The sequence below is a fragment of the Taeniopygia guttata genome, chromosome 14 (genome assembly GCF_048771995.1).
Source record: "Taeniopygia guttata chromosome 14, bTaeGut7.mat, whole genome shotgun sequence".
Lineage (NCBI taxonomy): Eukaryota > Metazoa > Chordata > Aves > Passeriformes > Estrildidae > Taeniopygia > Taeniopygia guttata.
In genome coordinates this window covers 2,922,770-2,942,161 of record NC_133039.1, presented here as the reverse complement: position 1 = coordinate 2,942,161, position 19,392 = coordinate 2,922,770, and the positions used below count along the sequence as shown (strand labels likewise).

At 41.2% G+C, this 19,392-nt stretch overlaps 2 protein-coding genes across 5 annotated transcripts in view; both read left to right on the top strand.

The window, feature by feature from the left end:
- Positions 1-293: 293 nt before the first annotated feature.
- On the top strand, positions 294-3,301 carry ZFAND2A (zinc finger AN1-type containing 2A). Of its 3 annotated transcripts, XM_004175665.6 has the most exons (6): positions 294-457; positions 957-1,051; positions 1,760-1,891; positions 1,986-2,137; positions 2,681-2,770; positions 3,155-3,301. In XM_004175665.6, exons 1-6 carry the CDS (start codon positions 403-405, stop codon positions 3,162-3,164), a joined length of 534 nt encoding a protein of 177 aa, XP_004175713.1. In that variant the 5' UTR covers positions 294-402; the 3' UTR covers positions 3,165-3,301. The 3 variants fall into 3 exon arrangements, with proteins under 3 accessions (XP_004175713.1, XP_030140675.1, XP_012433351.1); XM_030284815.4 differs by lacking the exon at positions 3,155-3,301 and having other exon boundaries at positions 2,551-2,689; XM_012577897.5 differs by lacking the exons at positions 2,681-2,770; positions 3,155-3,301 and having other exon boundaries at positions 1,986-2,141.
- Positions 3,302-5,747: 2,446 nt separating this feature from the next.
- Positions 5,748-19,392, top strand: part of CHLSN (cholesin) — a 120,783-nt gene continuing 107,138 nt past the window's right edge. Inside the window, exons 1-2 of one of the 2 annotated variants that reach the window (XM_072935767.1) lie at positions 5,748-5,991; positions 7,554-7,696. In XM_072935767.1, coding sequence (XP_072791868.1) covers positions 7,568-7,696 — 129 coding nt within the window. In that variant the 5' untranslated portion in view covers positions 5,748-5,991; positions 7,554-7,567. The remainder of the gene's footprint in view (positions 5,992-7,553; positions 7,697-19,392) is intronic. The other variant, XM_030285210.4, reaches the window with a different exon arrangement.

Genomic DNA, 19,392 nt, shown 5'->3' with positions numbered 1-19,392 from the left:
TTCCCATTCCCATTCCCATTCCCCATTCCCATTCCCATTCCCATTCCCATTCCCATTCCCATTCCCATTCCCCAATCCCAATCCCAATCCCCATCCCCATCCCCATTCCCCATTCCCATTCCCACTCCCACTCCCACTCCCACTCCCCACTCCCATCCCCAGGCCCCGCCCCCTGCCGTGACGCAGCCGCCCCCCGGCCTCCCATTGGCCCCGCCCGTGCACGCGCGGCGGGCGGCGGGGGCGGTGGGGCAGCCCATTGGCTGCGGCGGCGGTGACGTCAGGGGGCGGCGGGAGCGTGACTCAGCAGGGCCGCGCTGACTCAGCGCCCCGCGCCGGTAAAGGCTCGGTGCGGGCCCCGCTCCGCGTCGGTGTCCCCGCTCCGTGCCGGTGTCCCCGCGGGCCATGGAGCTGCCGTGGCTGGGCCAGCACTGCTCCGAGCGCACCTGCAAGCAGCTGGGTGAGTGCGGGCTCGCACGGTACCGCGTGTGCTGCGCGCTGTCCCCGGGGCTGTCCGCGGGTAGTGGCCGACACCAGAGCTCTGCTGCTCTGCTTTCCCCCTCTTATCCACTCGGGAAAGAGTGATAGCTGCTGTTCCTGTGCGTGTTAAGGTGCTAAGGAATGGTTTTCAAGGTTGAAGGAATTCCTGAAACTGGGCTTTGCGTTTGTACTTCAGCTCTAAGCTCTTGACTAATTGCTCACTAAGGGTTCTGCATTCGAGGAGCTCCTGACGTGCTTATGGCTTGTGTTTGTCTTATGCTGGGGATAAAAAGAGTAAAATGTACCACTCTTGCTCTTTTAGTTTTAATATTTGTGAAGAATGGTCTAATCTCTACAGAGATAACTGGATTGCGACTCGACAAAAACTGCTTGAGAACTTATTTGTAGATTTCTGTGAGTACTCTTAGAGTTGTTAGCTTTGTTCCATAAAAATGTTTTCTCTTTTATTCTTCTCCCAGATTTCCTTCCTCTGAAATGTGATGCATGTGGGGAAGTCTTCTGTAAAGATCACATCCGATATGATGAGCACAAGTGCAGCTCTGCCTACAAGAAAGTGAGTTCTGCATGACGTCACCCTACAGAATTCAGTTTAATTATGCCAAGTCATTGAATTGCTAAGTCATTTATAAGGGCTGCTCTGAAACTTCACCTGTGGTTTCAATAAAAGTGGATGGGAGAACCTCAAGATGCAAGTTAATGATACATCTGGATTTCAAATATATAGAAACATGACATTTCAGAGGCCAGATCTGCTAGATTCTAGTTTTTTCACTTAAAATGCATCTTCCCAGAGAGGAGTGCTTTATATTTCAAGTAATGTATTGTGGTCTAAAATTTTCTGGGGTCCAAGTCCTGTAAGTTGAAGAACACCAAACTTGAAACTACACAAGAAGTAAATAGAACAAGTGGGTCCAAACTTTGATCTCTGGCCTGTACTTGGGCTTTGAAGTATTCAAAGGCTGTAATTCCAGAAAAGCCAAAAGGATATTTAAAGTCAACTTACCAAATACATTGCTACAAATTGGTTTGGCAAGCATTTCTGCGTGGTTTTTGGATGGGGATTTGCAGTTACGGTTGTGAAGTGTATCTTTAAAAGCATTAGAAATAGGAACATGAAATATTTAGGAATATATTTCTATTATCTATGGGTGAGAGAAGGGGAAGGACACAAAACTGGGTTGGACTTGATTATCTTAAAGGTCTATTTCAATCTAAACAGTTCTTTAATTCTGTGATGCTGATGTGTGCTGTGTATTTTTAGAATGTGCAGGTCCCAGTGTGTCCCCTCTGTAACGCTCCTATCCCAGTGCAGAAGGGAGAAATCCCAGATATTGTGGTTGGAGCCCACATGGATAAGGACTGCAAATACAATCCAGCACAGCAAAAGCAGAAGGTAGGAAAACTGCTGCTGAAGTTTAAGCTGCCTTCAGCTTGGTCATGGCTCACAGAAAGCAAACACAGCCAACTTCCTGTCCTCTCTTACTCAGATCTTCACAAACAAATGCACCAAGCCAGGCTGCAAAAGAAAAGAGATGATGAAGGTGGTTTGTGAACAGTGTGGTGGCAGCTTCTGCATAAAACATCGGCATCCTCTGGATCACGAGTGCAGAGGGAGCAGCCAGCCCATCTCCAAGGCAGGGTGAGCTGGACTGGGAATATTTCAGCTCAAGATGGGATCTCAGGGCTGGTGTCAAGGCTTGGTGGGGAGCTTGGGCTGACAGGGAATTCTGGAAACTACTGGTCATGTCAATAAAATAGCCATGATTTCCTCTTGCATCTCAGGCTGAATTTCTGGAATGTCAGCCTTCATTTCTGAGCCAAGAGGAAAAGCTTGTCAAATGTTATCCTGGTTTTTCAAGCTTACCTGCATCAGTCTCTCCTAATTGAGAATAGGTATTTGCCAACTCAAGCACCCTTTGGGGTCTAGGTTGACATACTGGAATCCTAAAGCTCTGTCCAGCACCTTAAAGTAATCAAGAATAATCAATTCCCTGACAAACCAAGTTTGAACTTTATGTTAATTAAAAAAAAAAAAAAATCTGTTTTTTGCAGGCAGACATACCTTGACTGTTCTGTGCAGTAGGACTGTGAGATTTGTGTGACAGATGCAGATGATTAAACTGGATGGAAGAGTGAAAATACAGAGTGCATAGATGCTGAGCCTGGTTGTGTTTGTTTGTAGATATGCAGCTCTGATGAGAGCATCTCATCCCTCCTTCAAGTCCCCGGGAGCAACTGGAGTGCCTTCTAATGGGAATTGTCAGCACAACAGGTATCAGCTGCACCAGAACAGACAAACTAAAACCAGGCTGGGTGTCCACACGGTGTGGCAGTGCCACTGTCACACCTCCAACTGCTCTAGAGCTGGTGGGTGACCTGTAAATGGTGTTGGGAGTGCAGCAGAGGGGCTCTGACAGCACAGGCAAATCTCTGCTTCTCTACAATGCAGTGATTAAAGTGGCCTCGTAGATAAAAGCATTAAGACATCAAATTGTATCTGCAGGTTGGTCTCCCACCTGTTCAGTGGGTTTGGCCAAGTTCTGGGGAAATGGTGTGTCATCAGCCTGAGGAAAACACAGCAAGCACCTGAATTAAAATAAATGTGACTGAAAGTTCCAGTTGTGCAACCCTTACAGTGCATTCTTATGTCTTACAGGTGCAGATAGTAGAGGCTCTTCACATCTGGATCAAACCTTTAAAATAAAGTTAATATTTTTTTCCTCTCTTTAAATTTCTATGTAATTAACTTATTTTTGTCATTATTTTGTATGCATTCAATAAACTGTTACCCTTTCCAAGCCAATGTTATTTGTTCCTATATTTGGAATAAGAGTTTTAATACTATGAAAAATATTTGATGTAGGAAGTGAGATGATGGTGCTAGGTAGATTACAGATGGTATGAAATACAGGTCGATTTGCTTAGGTCATGCCAAGCCAGAACTAAGAATCTCCCAAAATGAAAATATGAAATACAAGCTACTGTCATATGTCTCAATCCTTTTGGAAGTGTTCTAGCTCTGCATGGCAAACAATATTTATGTGAAATTTCCTCTTGGTTTGTCATTGGAAGGCCTTTATTTATAAAGCCAAACCCCCTTTTTTACAGGGCTTGTCCAAAGGCTAGTGCTCACAGAGGCACGTGCAGTATAATTCTTCTTCATGCATTGTCCCTTAGACAGAAATCTAGATTTGCAGGATTATATTTTGTGGTTTCAGGGTTAAAAGGAAGCCAGAGAAAGTAGCATTAACTGTGTCTTGTGTAATGAGAATAAGGCCAAAATACAGGGTTGTTTAGGGAGGCTGCTCTTGCTGTTTTCCTGAAAAGCTTAAACAAGTGAAGGCAGATAATGCTCCATCTATTATCCTGATCAGCTCTCTTGGCTCTTTAAAACTGCATGAGTATCCAGCTGCTTAGCTTGAGGCCTGAAATATTATAGGTTGATGAAACTGAAATGTGCTGTTAATGAACAATGCTAATGCCCCAGATGGGATCTAAGTAGACCTCTCATCCAGCTAATTGTGAGAAAAATGCCAGGGCTTTCTGATGGTGTCAGGGGGTCAGGACCTCAATTTCATGTGTCATTGGAGCCATTCCTCTGCATGCTGGGGCTTCTGGGCTGCAGTGTTGGCTTAGGACTAGCTGGAGGGAAATTACAGCCCTTTCAGTCCCCTGCAGTGCTGCTGAGGTGGAGGAGAAGCACTGTGCAGGGCAATGCTGAGCTCTCTGACCTGGGAAAAATCATCTTGCTGCTACTGTAAGAGATGGGAGTGCAGTTAGTGCATGTGCTTTGGACATCCTTGGGGGTGCTGCAGGTGTGCAAAGATTGTTGTGTCTCTTTTTGAACACTTTAATCCTCGGAGTGGGGATGCTGCCCCAGGAGGAAATGTGGATTTATGGTGCCTCACAGGGACAGCATGTAAACAATCAATGCTTCCAGTCGCAGGCCTTGTCTAAGAAAGGACAGATGTTATTTCTGCCCAGCACAGAACAAGTACCTGTGCTATCCCATGTTTATGTTTGGCCCAGTGTGATTTCTCATCCTGGAGAAGTTTTTGGAGAAGATCAAAGCTAGTTGGCCAAACTGAACATGTAAAATAGATCGAGCTACACTGATCACTGCACGTAATCTAATTTCTTGCAATCCTGCAGCTAAGATTGTGATTCGATGGTATCTGTAATACTGTGTTTAACCACAGGATGTCACAATAGGATATGCAATAACACAATCTATTTTAGGAAGTCTAAACATAGAAAATATTCTTTGCTTATCCATATTGGAGCAAAAGCTCAAATTACTGCTTTAGTTTTAGGTACCACCACCCTCTGATTATCCTGTGTGTGCCAACACCCTAAGTCAGCCTTAGCATACTGCTATATTTTATATGCATTTTATATTTTTTGAGTATCATTTCTAACCAGCCACCCATTCCCAAACGATGCTGTGCACCCCACTGGTGATTTAGGAAGGGGATTCCAGGTGAGGACATGGTCCAGGGGAGAGAGGCTCTCCCAGCCCAGCAGTGATGGCTGGGGGCAGGTGGGCACCTCGGTGTGGGGAGGAGGCGAAAGAGGAGGAAAGCAGAGGTTGTCCCTTCCCATCAGTGCCTGAAAAGGTACAGGGATGGATCTGCTGAAAGTTGCTTGGATCAGCTGCTGCTGGGATCCAAGCAAAGGGAAACAAGTCTGTCTCAGGTTGTCCTGAAAATAATGTGTCATCTACGTGTGCGTATGTGCTAAAAATTCTGGCCTTTAAATTACCAAGGGGACTTGGAAAAGTTTGTGCATGGGGTATTTATGGAAAATGAAAACATGGAAACTGATCTGTTTCCTGGAAATTGTCCTCGGAGGTGTTTTCTGCATCTGTCAAACCACACCCTTGGCCTCTTCCAAGAGACCCCATCGGGACACGGGTACTGCTGTGTCACACTTGAGGATCTTTCTGGAGCTGGAGCCTTTAGGATCGGAGCCGTTTTCCAGAGAGCCCCACCTCGCTGTGTCCCCAGCCCCACCTCGCTGTGTCCCCAGCTCCACCTCGCTGTGTCCCCAGCCCCACCTCGGGCGTGTCCCCAGCCCCACCTCGCTGTGTCCAGGCCAGCCTGCCGTCACCGGCAGCACTCGGCTCCCACCGGCCGTGCTGCAGCGCGGCCTGGGGGCTGCCAGGCCCCGGGACAGGCTGTGCCAGGCCCCGGGCGGTGCCAGCCCGGCCGATTTCGGGACTGTCCCAGCAAAGGGCGGGCCGCGGGCGGGGCTCGGCGCGGGGAGCTGACGCCATCCGCGCCGCCAGAAGCGGCGGAGCGCTCTGCGGCACACGTGTGCCTGGCGGGCGCTTTAACTCCGAGCGGGGCTTCCTATTGGTCACTGGAGTGATTGACAGCTCCGCAGCCAACCAGATATCGCTATTCTCCCCGCGTAGCCAATGAGAGGCAGGGGGCGGGCGGTGGCGCCAAGCGTGGGGCTCGGTTGAATGTGGCGGGCCGGCGGCTGCGGGAGGTGCGTGTGGGGCGGGAGGTGTGTATGGGGCGGGCGGGGACGCAGCCCTGGCTGCCCCCGGGGCGGCGGCGGCTCCTCTGCGGGCCCCCTGCCCGCACGGGGCTGCGGGAGGGCCGGGGACGCTCGGCCCGGCCCGGCCCGAACTGGCCACATGCGCGGGGGTGGCTGCGGGGGCTGCGGCGGACCGGGAGTTGGGATGTGAACACGGGGGGTGTGTGCTGGGATGTGAACATGGGGTGTGTGTGTGTGCTGGGATGTGAACTGGGCTGTGTGTGCTGGGATGTGAACATGGGGTGTGTGTGTGTGCTGGGATGTGAACTGGGCTGTGTGTGCTGGGATGTGAACTGGGGTGTGTGTGCTGGGATGTGAACTTGGGCTGTGCTGGGATGTGAACTGGGCTGTGTGTGTGCTGGGATGTGAACACGGGCTGTGTGTGTGTACTGGGATGTGAACTGGGCTGTGTGTGCTGGGATGTGAACACGGGGGGTGTGTGCTGGGATGTGAACCTGAAGATGTGCTGAGATGTGAACACGGGGTGCATTGGGATGTGAACCCGCGTGTGTGTTGGGAAGCAAACCCAGGTTGGGAAGCTTTTTATATTAAATCCGGGGTCCTGAGCAGGGGCTGGCCGTGGGCTGGGTGCCCTCCTGGGCAGGGCACGGCTGTGCCACACATGTGCCAGGCCTGGCTCAGCTGTCACCGAGGTGCCAAACCCCTCCTTTGGCAGCTTCTGCTCTATTGGAAACCTCCTGATGTGGGCTGGTGGGTTGTTTTACATTTCAGTGTGTGTTTCAAGGTAAATATTTGTGATTGAGCTGAAGTGAAACTGACACTGAAAGTGACAGTGTTGGTGCAGCTGGGTAAGGCCACTTAAATCAGGTGTTCTGGCAGAGACACTGTGCAGAGTTACAGCTAGATCTGCTTTCAGAACCAGGTGCAGTGTTGTCTGCAACTCCTGTTCACTTTCACCCTAAAATTAAAGATAAAACTAGTGAGAGAATTCTTCAAGCATAGTTTTATTCCATTAACCTATATGAAAACAAAAGCTTGCAGTTTAACCAGAACTAGTGGTTTATAATTGTTTAGTAATCAAATAGCCTTCCTTTTTGCTTGTGAGTGCACACATGTGCATATCAATGAGATGACTGATAGTAATGTGAATGTATTTTGACATGATGGTGTTATCTGAGGTAGACAGTTGATCTAACAGTTCAGTGTGGTGTGTTTTAACCTGCAGAAAGCACAGCCTAAGTTATGGGGAATTCCTACCAGGATAGCACTGAGGCATTTTCCACAACAGGGCCTCAGAGGACAAAAGGTGTGGGCATTCCTACAGGGGATTGGCATTTGAGTTTTACAGTACCTTAACTACAATGTCTTCCTAAAGGAAACACGAAAATTCTCCAAAATGAATGAAATTTCAGTGCAGACATACATTTCATAGTTAGGTAGTCACAAATAATTACCATACCAGTGTAGTTATAGTAGAACTGTCTGTATATGAGACTGATATTTAATACTAAAAAAAGGTTCTAACTGCAGTTTGGTGGTTTCTGTTACAGAACAGCATTTTAGAATGCCGAAAATGATTGTGGAAAAAAAAGAAAAGAAGGCTGAAAAAAGAAAAAAGATGAAGAAACATGTGGCCGAAAAGGATGAGCTGGAATTGGAAACCAAACCAAAGAAGAAGAAGCAAAAGCTGCAGGTTTGGCTCTTTAATTCAATACAAAATGGATTTGTTGTTGCTGTAGATTCTGTTCTGAACATGAGTTGGATTCAGGTGCAGTGATTCCTTGGATGCAGTATACCAAGAGTGAAAGCTAAAAGGAAAAGATAAATTGAGCCAGTTCTGGGTGCATTTGTAGCAGGCAGAGAAGTGATTTCTGTTTGTTTTGAGTGTTTCTGAAAAATAGAGAATGCATGTGGGTGAAAGGTGAAGCAAGTGAGGAGCTGTCATATGGCAATCTCAGTGGAGCTTCAGTCTTCATGTGATCCTGAGTGCCTAGGAAAACATGAAAGATGTTTTCTTGGAAATTCTCCTGGTTTTTGGACAGAATGTCAAATGGCCAGAAGGTGTCAGCAGTCTCTTTTTATTCCTGAATGTTTTATGAATTATTTTATGAGAATAAAATTAGCAATCTCAGTTACTTGAAGTAGGAACTTGGAGTTGGAAGATTTTTTTTTTGTGGTGGAAATTATGCCTAATTCAAAGACAATTCAGTTCTGATATTTTTAGTGGTTACTGTGAAACGATGATCAAAGAACTGCAAAGCAATTCAAGAAGTAGAGAAGGAAAGCAGGTTTTTTTTCCTCATGAATTCTTGAGGATCACCTCAAGAAGCCATGGTCTTATGTTTCCTGACCTAACATAAAATATATGTGAAAGCTGCTTGTTACTTCCTTTATCATGACACGTGTAGTTCAATAGAACTCATATAACTAAAAATCAGTACTTATTTTGTTATTAGACTTTATTTCAGTTCATTGGCAAGAGCATATTTGAAGAACTTTTGCATTCGTAAGTGTCTCTAGATATTGCATTTAGAGGTTGGGAAGCTTAATTTAAAGAAGCCAATCTATTGGTGGAAGCGATTCAGAAGTCTGTACAATTTTGCAGTTTTGAACTCAGCAGAAATGTTCCTAAGTAACAGAAGACTGCATCTTTGTCAAAGCAAAAACAGGAAATTTTGTCCTTATAGCTTCATAAGAGGGAATGTTTCTCTTTTCCTTTATATTACAGACTGTGGATTTGCTGTGCTATAATTAAATTTGAGTGAAAACAATTTTCCAGGACAAAACAGGGCAAAATTGAAACGGCTAAATGAAAATTTTATTGTCTGTGATAAATGTAATGTCTATAATTTAATGTAAAACTGCCAACCAGTTGAGGTGGGCTTCAAGCTCCTGGCTAGTGGGGCCTTTTTGGACCGTCAGATGTCCAGTGTTCAGTTCCTAGAACACCCAGATGGGTTTTGAGAGCTGTGCAGACTGTAGGACTGTGAAAGAAAGCAAAGAGTAACAGAAAGAAGAATCCTTAATGCTATTAGGGAATACCACTAAGCACAACAGTTCTTGGAATCATAAAAGTTGATGCCAGTGGGTGGCTTGAACATGTATATATTGAGTTTTAGGGAATGCCATAAAAGGTCTATGACAAGCCATTCCTTGGCATCAGCTTTATAAACTGTAACTGTTGATAGAGGAACGTCTAAGTTAATAGGCTCATTTTTTTTAAATTTATTTTTGAAATAACTGTTAAGAATGAAAAAACATGAGGCAGATCTTAAACAATTTCCCTTCAGAAGTGGTTAAAGAAAGTGAGTTGCTTGGCAGTGTAAGTACTCTCAGTTTTGTGTGAAATGCTTTGTTCAGGCACACTGGCATTTATGCCTTAAAGCGCTTTTGGTCATCAGATCTTGTCAGCATGGCAAGTGCAGCAGGGAAAAGGTAAAACTGCTCTGTGGGAACAGGAAGATCAGGAGGAACTCTGGGGCTATGCTCAGTCAGAGCACAGTAAGAAATTTCCACGTAAGAAATTTGGACCAAAAGTTAGGCAACTGCTGAGAAGGTTTTTTCTGCACCTTAATTTTATTAATTTGATTTCTGTTACTTTAAAATAAACTGGAATTTTGCTGGATCTACAGCAATTCCTGAATCATGGTGCCTGGATTCTGATGAGCTGTTATTGGCTTTTAATACAGTAACTGAATTAAAAGAAATTTTTTCCTGGCATTCTTAAAGTAAGGATGGTAGGCTCCAGTTTTTCCTAAGGAGTCTCCTGTGTGGTAGAAAGAGGTTTTGGTGGAACAGAGGTTTCACTGATTCATTAAGTCACATTCCTATGATTTACTTTTAAAATTTTTTTCAATTCTAGTATAGCAAATTTAATCTCCAAAGTGGAAAATACAAATGTCTAATTGATTTTGTTATAGAGCTGGAGGCAGGTTGAGGTGTGTTTTCAGGGACTGGATTTAGTGTACACTGATTGTTCCTTCAAGAAATTGATTTCAAAAATTCTTACCAGCCTTGGACTAAGGCATTTTTCCTTGGAACAGCTTGACCTTTCAGAGTAATCTTGATGTTTTATTGATTTTCATCTACTCAATTTCTTCTGTTTACACTAAATAGTAATAAGCAATTCAAGACCAATATGAATGTTTTTGTGAGTGATTTTGGAACCACACAGCTCTAAATAAGACATCTCTAGTGGAGGTGAGTTTTAGAGGTGAGTTTTAAAGTTTAAACAAGTTTAAAAACTTAATTCAGCCTTTCATGTTTTTCTAACTGATTCTCCTAATATTGCTGTTCTATTTACCCACTTGAAATAATCACACATATTAAACAGATTTTTTTAAATCACTAGGCATTAGTTTTACATTTTTTATAATGACTTTTATAGTTTGCTAACATACTTATATGTTGAACTATCAGAATGTTTAAGTTTTTACTTTCAAACTGTAACATGGTATGAAGAAAAGAGATTTAAAATGTGCCATCTAGACTGGTGGTTTGAAGCTGACTATTGGCTTCTTAGGTAACAACTGCCTGGTGAATATTTTCTGACAAGCTAGTTTTGTTTCAGTTCTCTTAAAAAAAAAAATATTTGCAGTATTGTTAACCTGTCATCTTGAAATAACAGAACCCTTTGGAGTATTTATTTGCAATTACCCCTGTTTTGCTTCTGATTGTGGATTTCTCCAGCTTTCAAACTTTGAGCTGCCTCAAAGCTTACTGGAACAGCAGTGCTGCCAGGTCAGCTGTAGGTAAGGAACAACATGTGGTTCTTTGTTTCCCAGGGCTGTTTGAGTTCTGCTTACTGTGCCAAAGGATCTTGTCATGTACAGGCAGATCTCCTTGCTGCAGTGCTGTTTGCAGAGCTGCTGGCTTTCTGCAGAGCAGTAGGAAATTCTTTCCGAACAGAACATCTATTAGGCAAAATTCAAAATTCATAATCCATAGAAAACAATGTTAATTTCCTGTTCCTTCCCAATTTAGTCTAGTGAGCGTTGTAACTTCAAGGAAAATTGCAATGACTAAGGGAAGATCAATCTTTATAAATCAAATCCCCTGTTCATGGCTGAAGGGTACTTTAGGTAATGCTCATACAGCCAGTGGGTGTTTCCTTGTATTTCCTTGTTATCTCCAGCATTGCAAGTGGTTGGAGGAGGAGGAATCAACATTTTCCTCTGATAAAGGCAGGATCAGTGGGAAAGGAATTTAATTTCTGAGATTCCATACAGATACTACAAACAATAACAAATAAACAAGTAGCTCATAGTGTTTCTTTCATCAAAGTGTGCAGGTGCCCAAACAGTAAGATCTGTTTACTAAGTGGAAAAAGGCAAAATTTGTAAAGAAAGGGTTTTTCTGTTTGGCTGTTTGAAGGTTATCATAAAGAGCAATATAGAATCCTTAAGCTGCAAAGCAAACTACAAAAAAAAAAAATTCTTTAAAATCGCTGTTTGGTTGTAGCAGTGGAAAACCCCATTAAAATTATGTTTAAGCTGTGGAGATAAACGTTTTGGGCATGAGCTCGGTGGAATAACTGGGAATGCTACTTTGATATGATCTCTAATGCTGCTTGTAATCAGGTAACTGGGGTAGTAATTTGAATGTTTAATGAATGCAAACCAGATATTGGTGCAAAGTGATCCAGCAGATACTGTAAAGCTATCATCAGACAGTGTATTTATTTGTTTGACAACCCACTAATTCATCCCAAAGCCTGTTCTTGAAATAATGAGTTGTGGATGATTTGCAAACAAACTCAGTAATCCCTTATTGTTCCCTTAATTTATTTTTCTAATTAATGGGAAGCTTATCTTGCAACCATCAAAATAACTTGATTTATATTTTCCCATCCTAAAAAAATGCCATGAAGTTAACAATTTAGTGTGATGTTGCAGGATTTTCTTCTGATTACCAGGCTACCAATATTACCAATATTTTAATATTTTATATATATAAAAAGTATATTTTGGAAACTGTTTGCATTGCAGTTCCACTGTCCACTCTTCCTGCACTTCTTTAGTTTTGCTTAATCCTCTGTTGTAAGCATTAGCGTTATCTGAGGCTATTGATTTTTGTTCAAGGAATATGTAAAAATCCTAAATATTAAAAGAAAAGGAAATAAATCTCAAAAAGTTAATTTTATTTAGCATAATGTCCTAAAATAAGAAACTTGCCTCATACGGGGTTTTTTGGACCATTTTTAAAGTATCTTTAATATGCAAATAGAGTTTTGTCCATGTTATGAAGAGAAGATGACATAATCTTTCATCTTCCCCCATCCCTCCATCTCCCCCTGTGCCTTGATGGAAAGATACATCAACAGAAAGCAGTTTCCCAGAGATAAAGGGGGAATGGGAGCTGTTTCTCAAAATGGCCAAGTTAAATGTCAGGATGGATATGATTGTGCTGGGTTTTGTCAGTCTATAATTAAAATGTTGGGTCTATTTCTCTTTGCTTTGGGCTACCTTTCAATTGAATGTTTATTTTTGGGTTATTTGTTTGGGGTTTTTTTACTTGCACAAAGAGACAAATTTGCTGGCCCACTGGCTCTCAGTGCCTCTCTGTCTGGTGGCCTTCTGATAGTTATGGGAAATAATTAGAAAGCTCTAAATAATTAATAATTACGAAGCTCTAAATAATACTCTGATAGTTATAGGAAATAATTACAAAGCTCTAAGTCCGTGTGGCAGTTATGGCTTACTGTGTGGCATCTTGCTTGCTTTATCTGCTTTCTTATCTATGCAATATTTCTCAACTTAGGAAAATTTAAAAAAAACAACCAACCACAAAACAACAAACTTTGAGGGCAGCTGGTTATGGGACTGAAACATTTGTTTCCTGCTAACTCTTCTTCATCAGAATATTGATAGAGTTGCTTCAGATTATTTTATTAAATTAACCATACATTTATTTATTTAAAAAAGGGGGTAAATTTAATTATGACACCCATGTAGTGTTTATAGAGAATAGTAGGCCTTTTGTAAACAGACATGTCTAAGAAGGTACAGAATCGTGTCTAAAATACAGATATGCATGGATTAGGCCGAATAATTTTTCATTCCTTTGAAAATTATTTTTGTAATGGTACGAATAGATTTCCCAGGAAAGAGTATTCACAGCTGGGAAAACAGTTGCTACTTTGAAGATGGTTTTCCCAGGCGAAAGGCTCACGTCCCCAACTGTGTTTGGTATAAACAATATGTGGTGTATTTCTTACTCGTGTTTAAAGGAATTGTGCATCCTTCATTACATATTAGCCAACAAGAGTTTCATTCTAATTCTTGGTATTTGCCTTCATCTGTATCCATTCAAAGTTAATTCCCTACTTTAATTAATAAAGCCAGGGTATTAAATTGATGGGGAGTTTGGTGGTGAAATAGAACTGTCCCTTCTTTGCTGTTAAGAGGGGAAATTCTTCCTTCCCTGCTTGGAGCACGTACTTGCTGTTTCCTCTCAGCCCTCATTCTCTGCTTTTGCTGGTGAGACCTTCCTTGATGGCTCCTGTTGGATTTCCAGTATAAATCCTTGCTTTCCTGCCTTAACTGCAAATACCTTAACAAAATTGAAATTCAGGACAGGATTCCCACTTGTGGGTTGAATTTGTTGAGTGTTCAGTTGTTGAAGGAGCAAAGGCAAGATCTGCTTGACTGTGTCACCCAGCTCCACTCCAGTGGGAACACTGGTTTTTACCCTTTTTCAGTGATAATTTTATTCTGGTTCTGGATTGACGACTTCTCACAGAGAGAGGCATCATCAATGAAAATTGCTGGAAAAGGCCCAAAATATTGAATATAGAAAATTTGGCACAAAACCTCAAAATATGTGTAACTTAAGTTAAAAAGAAGTCCTGTTAACATGTTTGAATTTGCAAAATGCATTAACTTAGCAAGAAATTAACTTGTAAGCTTGACAGGATGTTTGCTGCATTCTGATAGAGGATAAAGAACAGAGAAATGGGCATTCAAAGGCAATTATTCTTCACAGGGCTTGAAACTTGGAAGTGTCTATAGCATAATGTATTAATGCAGGCCTGATACTTGTGGGTTTATTACTTCCTCTTTATTCTTGCTACTGTTTTGTTAATGTTAATTGGCTCAAAAAACCTAAATGGCACAGATTTGGTTATTTAAATTATGCTTATTCTAAAAAGCAGCCCTATCCTTGATGAAATGCTGTTGCTTGTTTAAACAATGTGGGAGTCTGGTGTAATGATTTTTATAAAATATGACTTTTTGTGTGTTGATGAAATAGATTCAAAAATTAAAAAAACTTCAATGTTTTGGTGCAGATAAAAGGGGGGTGATGGCTGCTTTTGTACTATGAATGAGAAATGAGAACTTTTCTCATTCAAAATGCCTTCTGTGGTTAGATGCAATATTGTGAACTACATGGAAGATCAGTGTATATTTATGTATGTTAATAAATTACAGCATAGATAAAATGGCTCTTGGGTATTAGATCAAAGCCACACAGATTAATAAATACTTGGAAAATGCTTGTCTGTTACATCCAACAAGTAATTAGAATAGAAAATTAATCTTTTGACTTTTAGAACCCGCCTGAAATATCGAGGGTACAAGCATGAAGGTATTTGACAGGGGAACCAGATTCTGTCTTTGAATGCATTTACCTATTTCTAATTGAATCCCACAGGAGTTCTGTAGGACATCAAACGGAAGATCATCAACCAGTGTTTTATTAAATTTCTCAGCATTATCTTAATCATTTGCATCTGTAAAGCAGGCTGTTGCAAATAGCATATACATAAGGGCAGACAGCTCTTCCTACCATCTCAGCGTTTGAAAGATGTCAAAGCTGTTCAGAGAATGCACTGAGGGCTTAGAGCTGCATTGCTTAAAAAGGAGCAGAGTGGTTAGGTAAGGAGAAGAGAAAATCTAAAGTATCTGAGGAAAATACATGCTTTTAGTCACTGTCATTCCATCCTACCTTTACACTATGGACTGAATCCTAAAGGGGAGTTTTTCATCCTTGCCCAGCCGTGAAATAAGGAACTGGTTGCAGAACTGTTTTATTGAACTTTAATACAGAGGTTATTGGAATTGGTCATGGGCTTTTTGTGAGCTTAGGAGCCTTCATGCATCTCACTGGCTAATTTTTTTTTCCAAATGATCTTAGTAATAGATAAGCTTTTCCTATTTTATTACAAAAGTCCCATCTTTTGTGACTTTCAAGCCTGTACTCCAAAGACATCTTTTAATAAACTTGTGAAGTTGGGTTTTTTTAAATTGTAAAATTTACCATTCTTTGCTTAAACTATGGTTCTCTTCCTTACATTTGTCTAGATTAAGTCATGATCTAGTTTGAGTTTAGAGTAGGAGCAGCCTACTGATTCAGTAGGCTTTGGAATAAAATCTCTGGCCAAGATCCAAAAAGCCTCACTCGGTGAGAGTCAAGAAGAGCACAAATCAGCAGGGTCGGGGCAGTTTTCCATGGGTCCTCATGGACCCCTTGTTTTGGGCTGAGGTTACTCAATGATGTTTGGGCTCTGTGTCAGCTCCAGCAGCACCTCTGCCAGCAAGGCTGGGCTTCTGATCCCACAGCACTCTGACAGTGTCACCCATCAGCAGGCAGCTTTCATTAGCATAAGAAAATAACATGTCATGTTTCTCACTCTCCTAGAGAATGAGCTTGTAATATCAGAAGTAATTATTCTGACTTAATAGCCTTGGAAGCCAAGGAATTTTGTAAATGAAGTCCCCCCACACATCACTGTCTGTGTCTTCTTCCCACCTTGATTCTCAAGGTGTTGTCAGGTGGATATTTGGAATACTATCAGTTTTTTAAGTGAGCTGTTTGCTTGGTTTCTTTCTCAGTGTGCTGTGTGCACTTCACTCTTGAGCACAAGAGTTAAAAGGTTTCTCTAGTCAGGTACCAGCTATATCTCTTTTGTAGTTCTGAATGGAGAGAGAATGAAAGGAAGAAAATCTTATTTGCCATTATATTACCGTTTCTATTGAGGGAATGCCTGGGAAAGGAAATATTTCTGCTGCTGAGGCAGAAAACAAATCTATCTCCAGCACTATTAGGCAATTCTGCCACTGAGCTCTTTCTGTAAAAATCGCCTTAACTCCAATTCCAAGGATAATTTAACAATATCCTAGTAATTTTTCTGTTTCTCTACTGTATCTTTTTTTTCTCCCACAGTTTTTAAAAAGTCCTTCCAGAAAACACACTGAATGCAATTTGAAAAGGTCTTAAACTTTTCCAGTGATTTGGCTTGCAAGTCAAGTGAACTGGGACTTTTAAGCAAAGCTGCTGCTTTGGAAAGGCTTACCCTGCTGCATTAAATATTTATTTTGAGAAGGTAGGGTTTTACTTTTGGGTAATGAACAGCTCAGTAGTTTAATTTAGAACTTTGAAATGTCTGTATATACCTGTAGGAGACTGTTTGAACAATGTGAGAAAACAGGTTGGAAACTTGAAAATGGTTTTTATCATGGGGGTTGAACAGTTTCAGAAGCCATTCTAAACACGCAGGTGACTGTGTGAGACTCAGACAATCATCTTTATAATTTGTAGTGGCATTTAGTGAAGTTATGTGAAATAAATGAAGTAGCATGTAAGAAAGGGAGTTGAAAATAGAGCTGATCCTGTAAAGTCTGCAGTCCTGAGAGGGCATTGCTCCTGTGTTGGCACCTTGGATGGATCAATATGCAGCTGTTTATTCTTAGCTCCTGCCTGTGTCCATGCTGCTGTGTGATGGAATGGAAGTCTAAAAGAAAGCCCAAACCCAAGGGTTAAAAGCTTATTGGAATAAAAGTCACTGTGCAATAAGTAGTTTGGACAATACTGTTGAAGAAAGGACATCTAAATTATAAATATGAGTGGAGGGGGGTTCAGGTTTTCATATCTGGTGTCTTTCTTTGAAACACAACACAGGGCATGTACCACAACCTCCCTGACAGCAGAGCTTAAGGGTATAGGGGAAAGGTGTTTTGTGTGCTTGAAAAGTGGCTTGTCCCCCATCACATGTTGTTCCACTTTTACTATAAAAAAGAACAAATAAACAATTAATTTGGCCCTGTGCTTTTCTGTGGTGAAAGCTTTAAGTGTTTGTCTTATGGCCTGAATGGGTAAGGTAAGACTTAGGGTGAAATGGAAGGTTAGATGATAAATTCAAATCAAGCCCTTATCTTCATTGTTTTCAATCAAAATCAAATTAATGCATTGGTTCACCTTCATAAGTAGCTATTAAAATTCAAACCTACTTCTTCATACACTCACTTGTTTTTAGTTATGCAGAAACAAGTTCCAATGGAATTAATGATAAGCAGGGTTGAACTTGACATGCTTTTACTTATGGTAAACCATCAGTTTAACACATTTTTTATGTGGCAATCCTAACCATTTAAAATTGTCCAGACAACCTTTTTCCTTTTGCAGTCTTAATAAACAGCTGAGAGAATACAGCAAAATCCTTACACGGGAAAAAATTCAGTTATACTCTAACACAACTTGAAGGCTGGAAAAAAGATTAGAGCCTGCACCGTACAGGGAGTGAATTTTGTTTGAAACACAGATACTTGGTCTGAAATTTTACAGGCATTTTCTTGTAAAACTTTGTGCTCAATGTTTTTTCAAGTTTTTGAAGGGAGAGGTGACTTTTGCATCTTGCCCATATTATGTCAAAGCTTTGCACAGAACCTGGGATCGCCTGACTCATTGATTCAAATCCCCTGTCACATGCCCTCCCATCCTGTAATGCTCTTCATAAATGAATCAAGCTTTATCTTTAGACTGACAGACTGCATTTTTGAGAGGTGGATGTTGTGTCTGCACAGTCAGTATTTAGTGTATCTCCTGAAACTGTCAAAAGAAGGCAGAGTTACAGCATCTCTTTAACATGTTAAAGAGGTCTCATTAATTCTTTTTCTTGTGTCTTTTTACACAGCTAAGGGAAGCTTTCAGGTGCATCGGGTCCAGACTGGTGCTAGTTTGTGCTGTTTGCATTTATTTTGTGTCTAGATATTCAGTTATACCCTGTGCATTCAAGGAAGTCTTGTGCTAAAGTATTGTTTTCAAAAGCAGTTAATGGTTTCAGGGATTTTTAAATTTTTCCCTCTCTCCTCTTTCCTGTGAGCTTTTCCTAATACTAGACTTTTCCTTTCTGGAATTTTTTGTAGACTATTACAGCAAAGATTGTAAGCAACTGTGATAAACAGGTTTTTAAATCTCGTAGTTGTGATCAGTCAGTCCATTGTTTTAGAAAGGCATATGGAATCTTTTCCTTCAACTCAGCAATGAAACAATTTGTGAGAGACCAGAGATAAAAAGTGAAGGAGTTGTATAAAAATTCTTGTTCCCATTCCCTTTTTCCTCTGCATTCTAGAAAAGGTTTTATTAACTGGTGATTATGTTCTTTGAAATAAAAAGTTGAGCTGAGATCTTTTTGGTCCATGGATAAGCCATAGTAGGGAGTTATTGTGAGATGATGGCTTGCAGAAAGCATGTTGTGTACATAAACATGTGGAAGTTGTATGACATTTCTGTAAATATTACTTTCTACAGAGTTACTGTTTAAAAAAAAAAAGCTTTGGGAATAAGTGTGCAGTTTTTTCAGCTGGGAGAGTGCTTTTCATTTAAAGTAAGAAGTATGTTTAAATTTAGTAATTTCAGGCACAGTTCATAAGCCTGTCCCAAAATATCAGCAGTAGGGAACTCATCAGGTATTTTAGGTTTGTTATTTGGTTTTAAACATGCAATAGGTTATTTCAGGTTGAGTAAATATTGTTTTCTTAATGCTATAGTAATCTGGTCTTTTCTAGATTTCACTGTATAGTACTGAATATGATCACTTAGAAACAACTACTTTGGAGGATGCGTGAGCAGGCATTTGCTATTGCTGTTTGTTTATTATTATAAGCTTCTGCATAAAGACTTTCTTGATTTGTGTTCTGCAGGGGTAGCAGAAAGGCTTCTACCATAGATTTGATAAAAAATGTGGTCCCTGTATTGGAATGAGGGAGGAGGGGAAAGGATCTCATTCCTAAAAAACCAGAACAAGCAACAACTGCGATTGGGAAACTGTATTCCTGTAACCCCAAATAAGTTCTTTATTCATGGCAAGCATCAGGATTGCACAAACCTAATAAATCTGTAAGTTCAAGAAGTGTCTGTCTTCTTAGAATTGCATTGCCAAAACAATTATTCCTTCCTTCAGCTGGGTGTTGTCTGAAATAGCCATCTTTAATGTGATTAATGTCTATTGGCAGTCCATAGGACCTGAGTAATTGTAGCTAAAATTACTGAGGAAAAAGGGCTGTGTGTGATGCAGTACAATGGTGGGAGATAATTTGCTGAGTGTTTTTTAGCAACTTATGCTATACTTGCATGTTTCTTGAGAGGAGATCTGTTTGGTGTTCTGCTGGG

Excerpts from the sequence above, each read along its gene's own strand:
- ZFAND2A (XM_004175665.6), top strand. The coding sequence starts at position 403 with ATGGAGCTGCCGTGGCTGGGCCAGCACTGCTCCGAGCGCACCTGCAAG. Across the intron at positions 1,892-1,985 it reads CAGCACAGCAAAAGCAGAAG|ATCTTCACAAACAAATGCAC; the intron begins GTAGGAAAACTG and ends TCTCTTACTCAG. Across the intron at positions 2,138-2,680 it reads CAGCCCATCTCCAAGGCAGG|ATATGCAGCTCTGATGAGAG; the intron begins GTGAGCTGGACT and ends GTTTGTTTGTAG.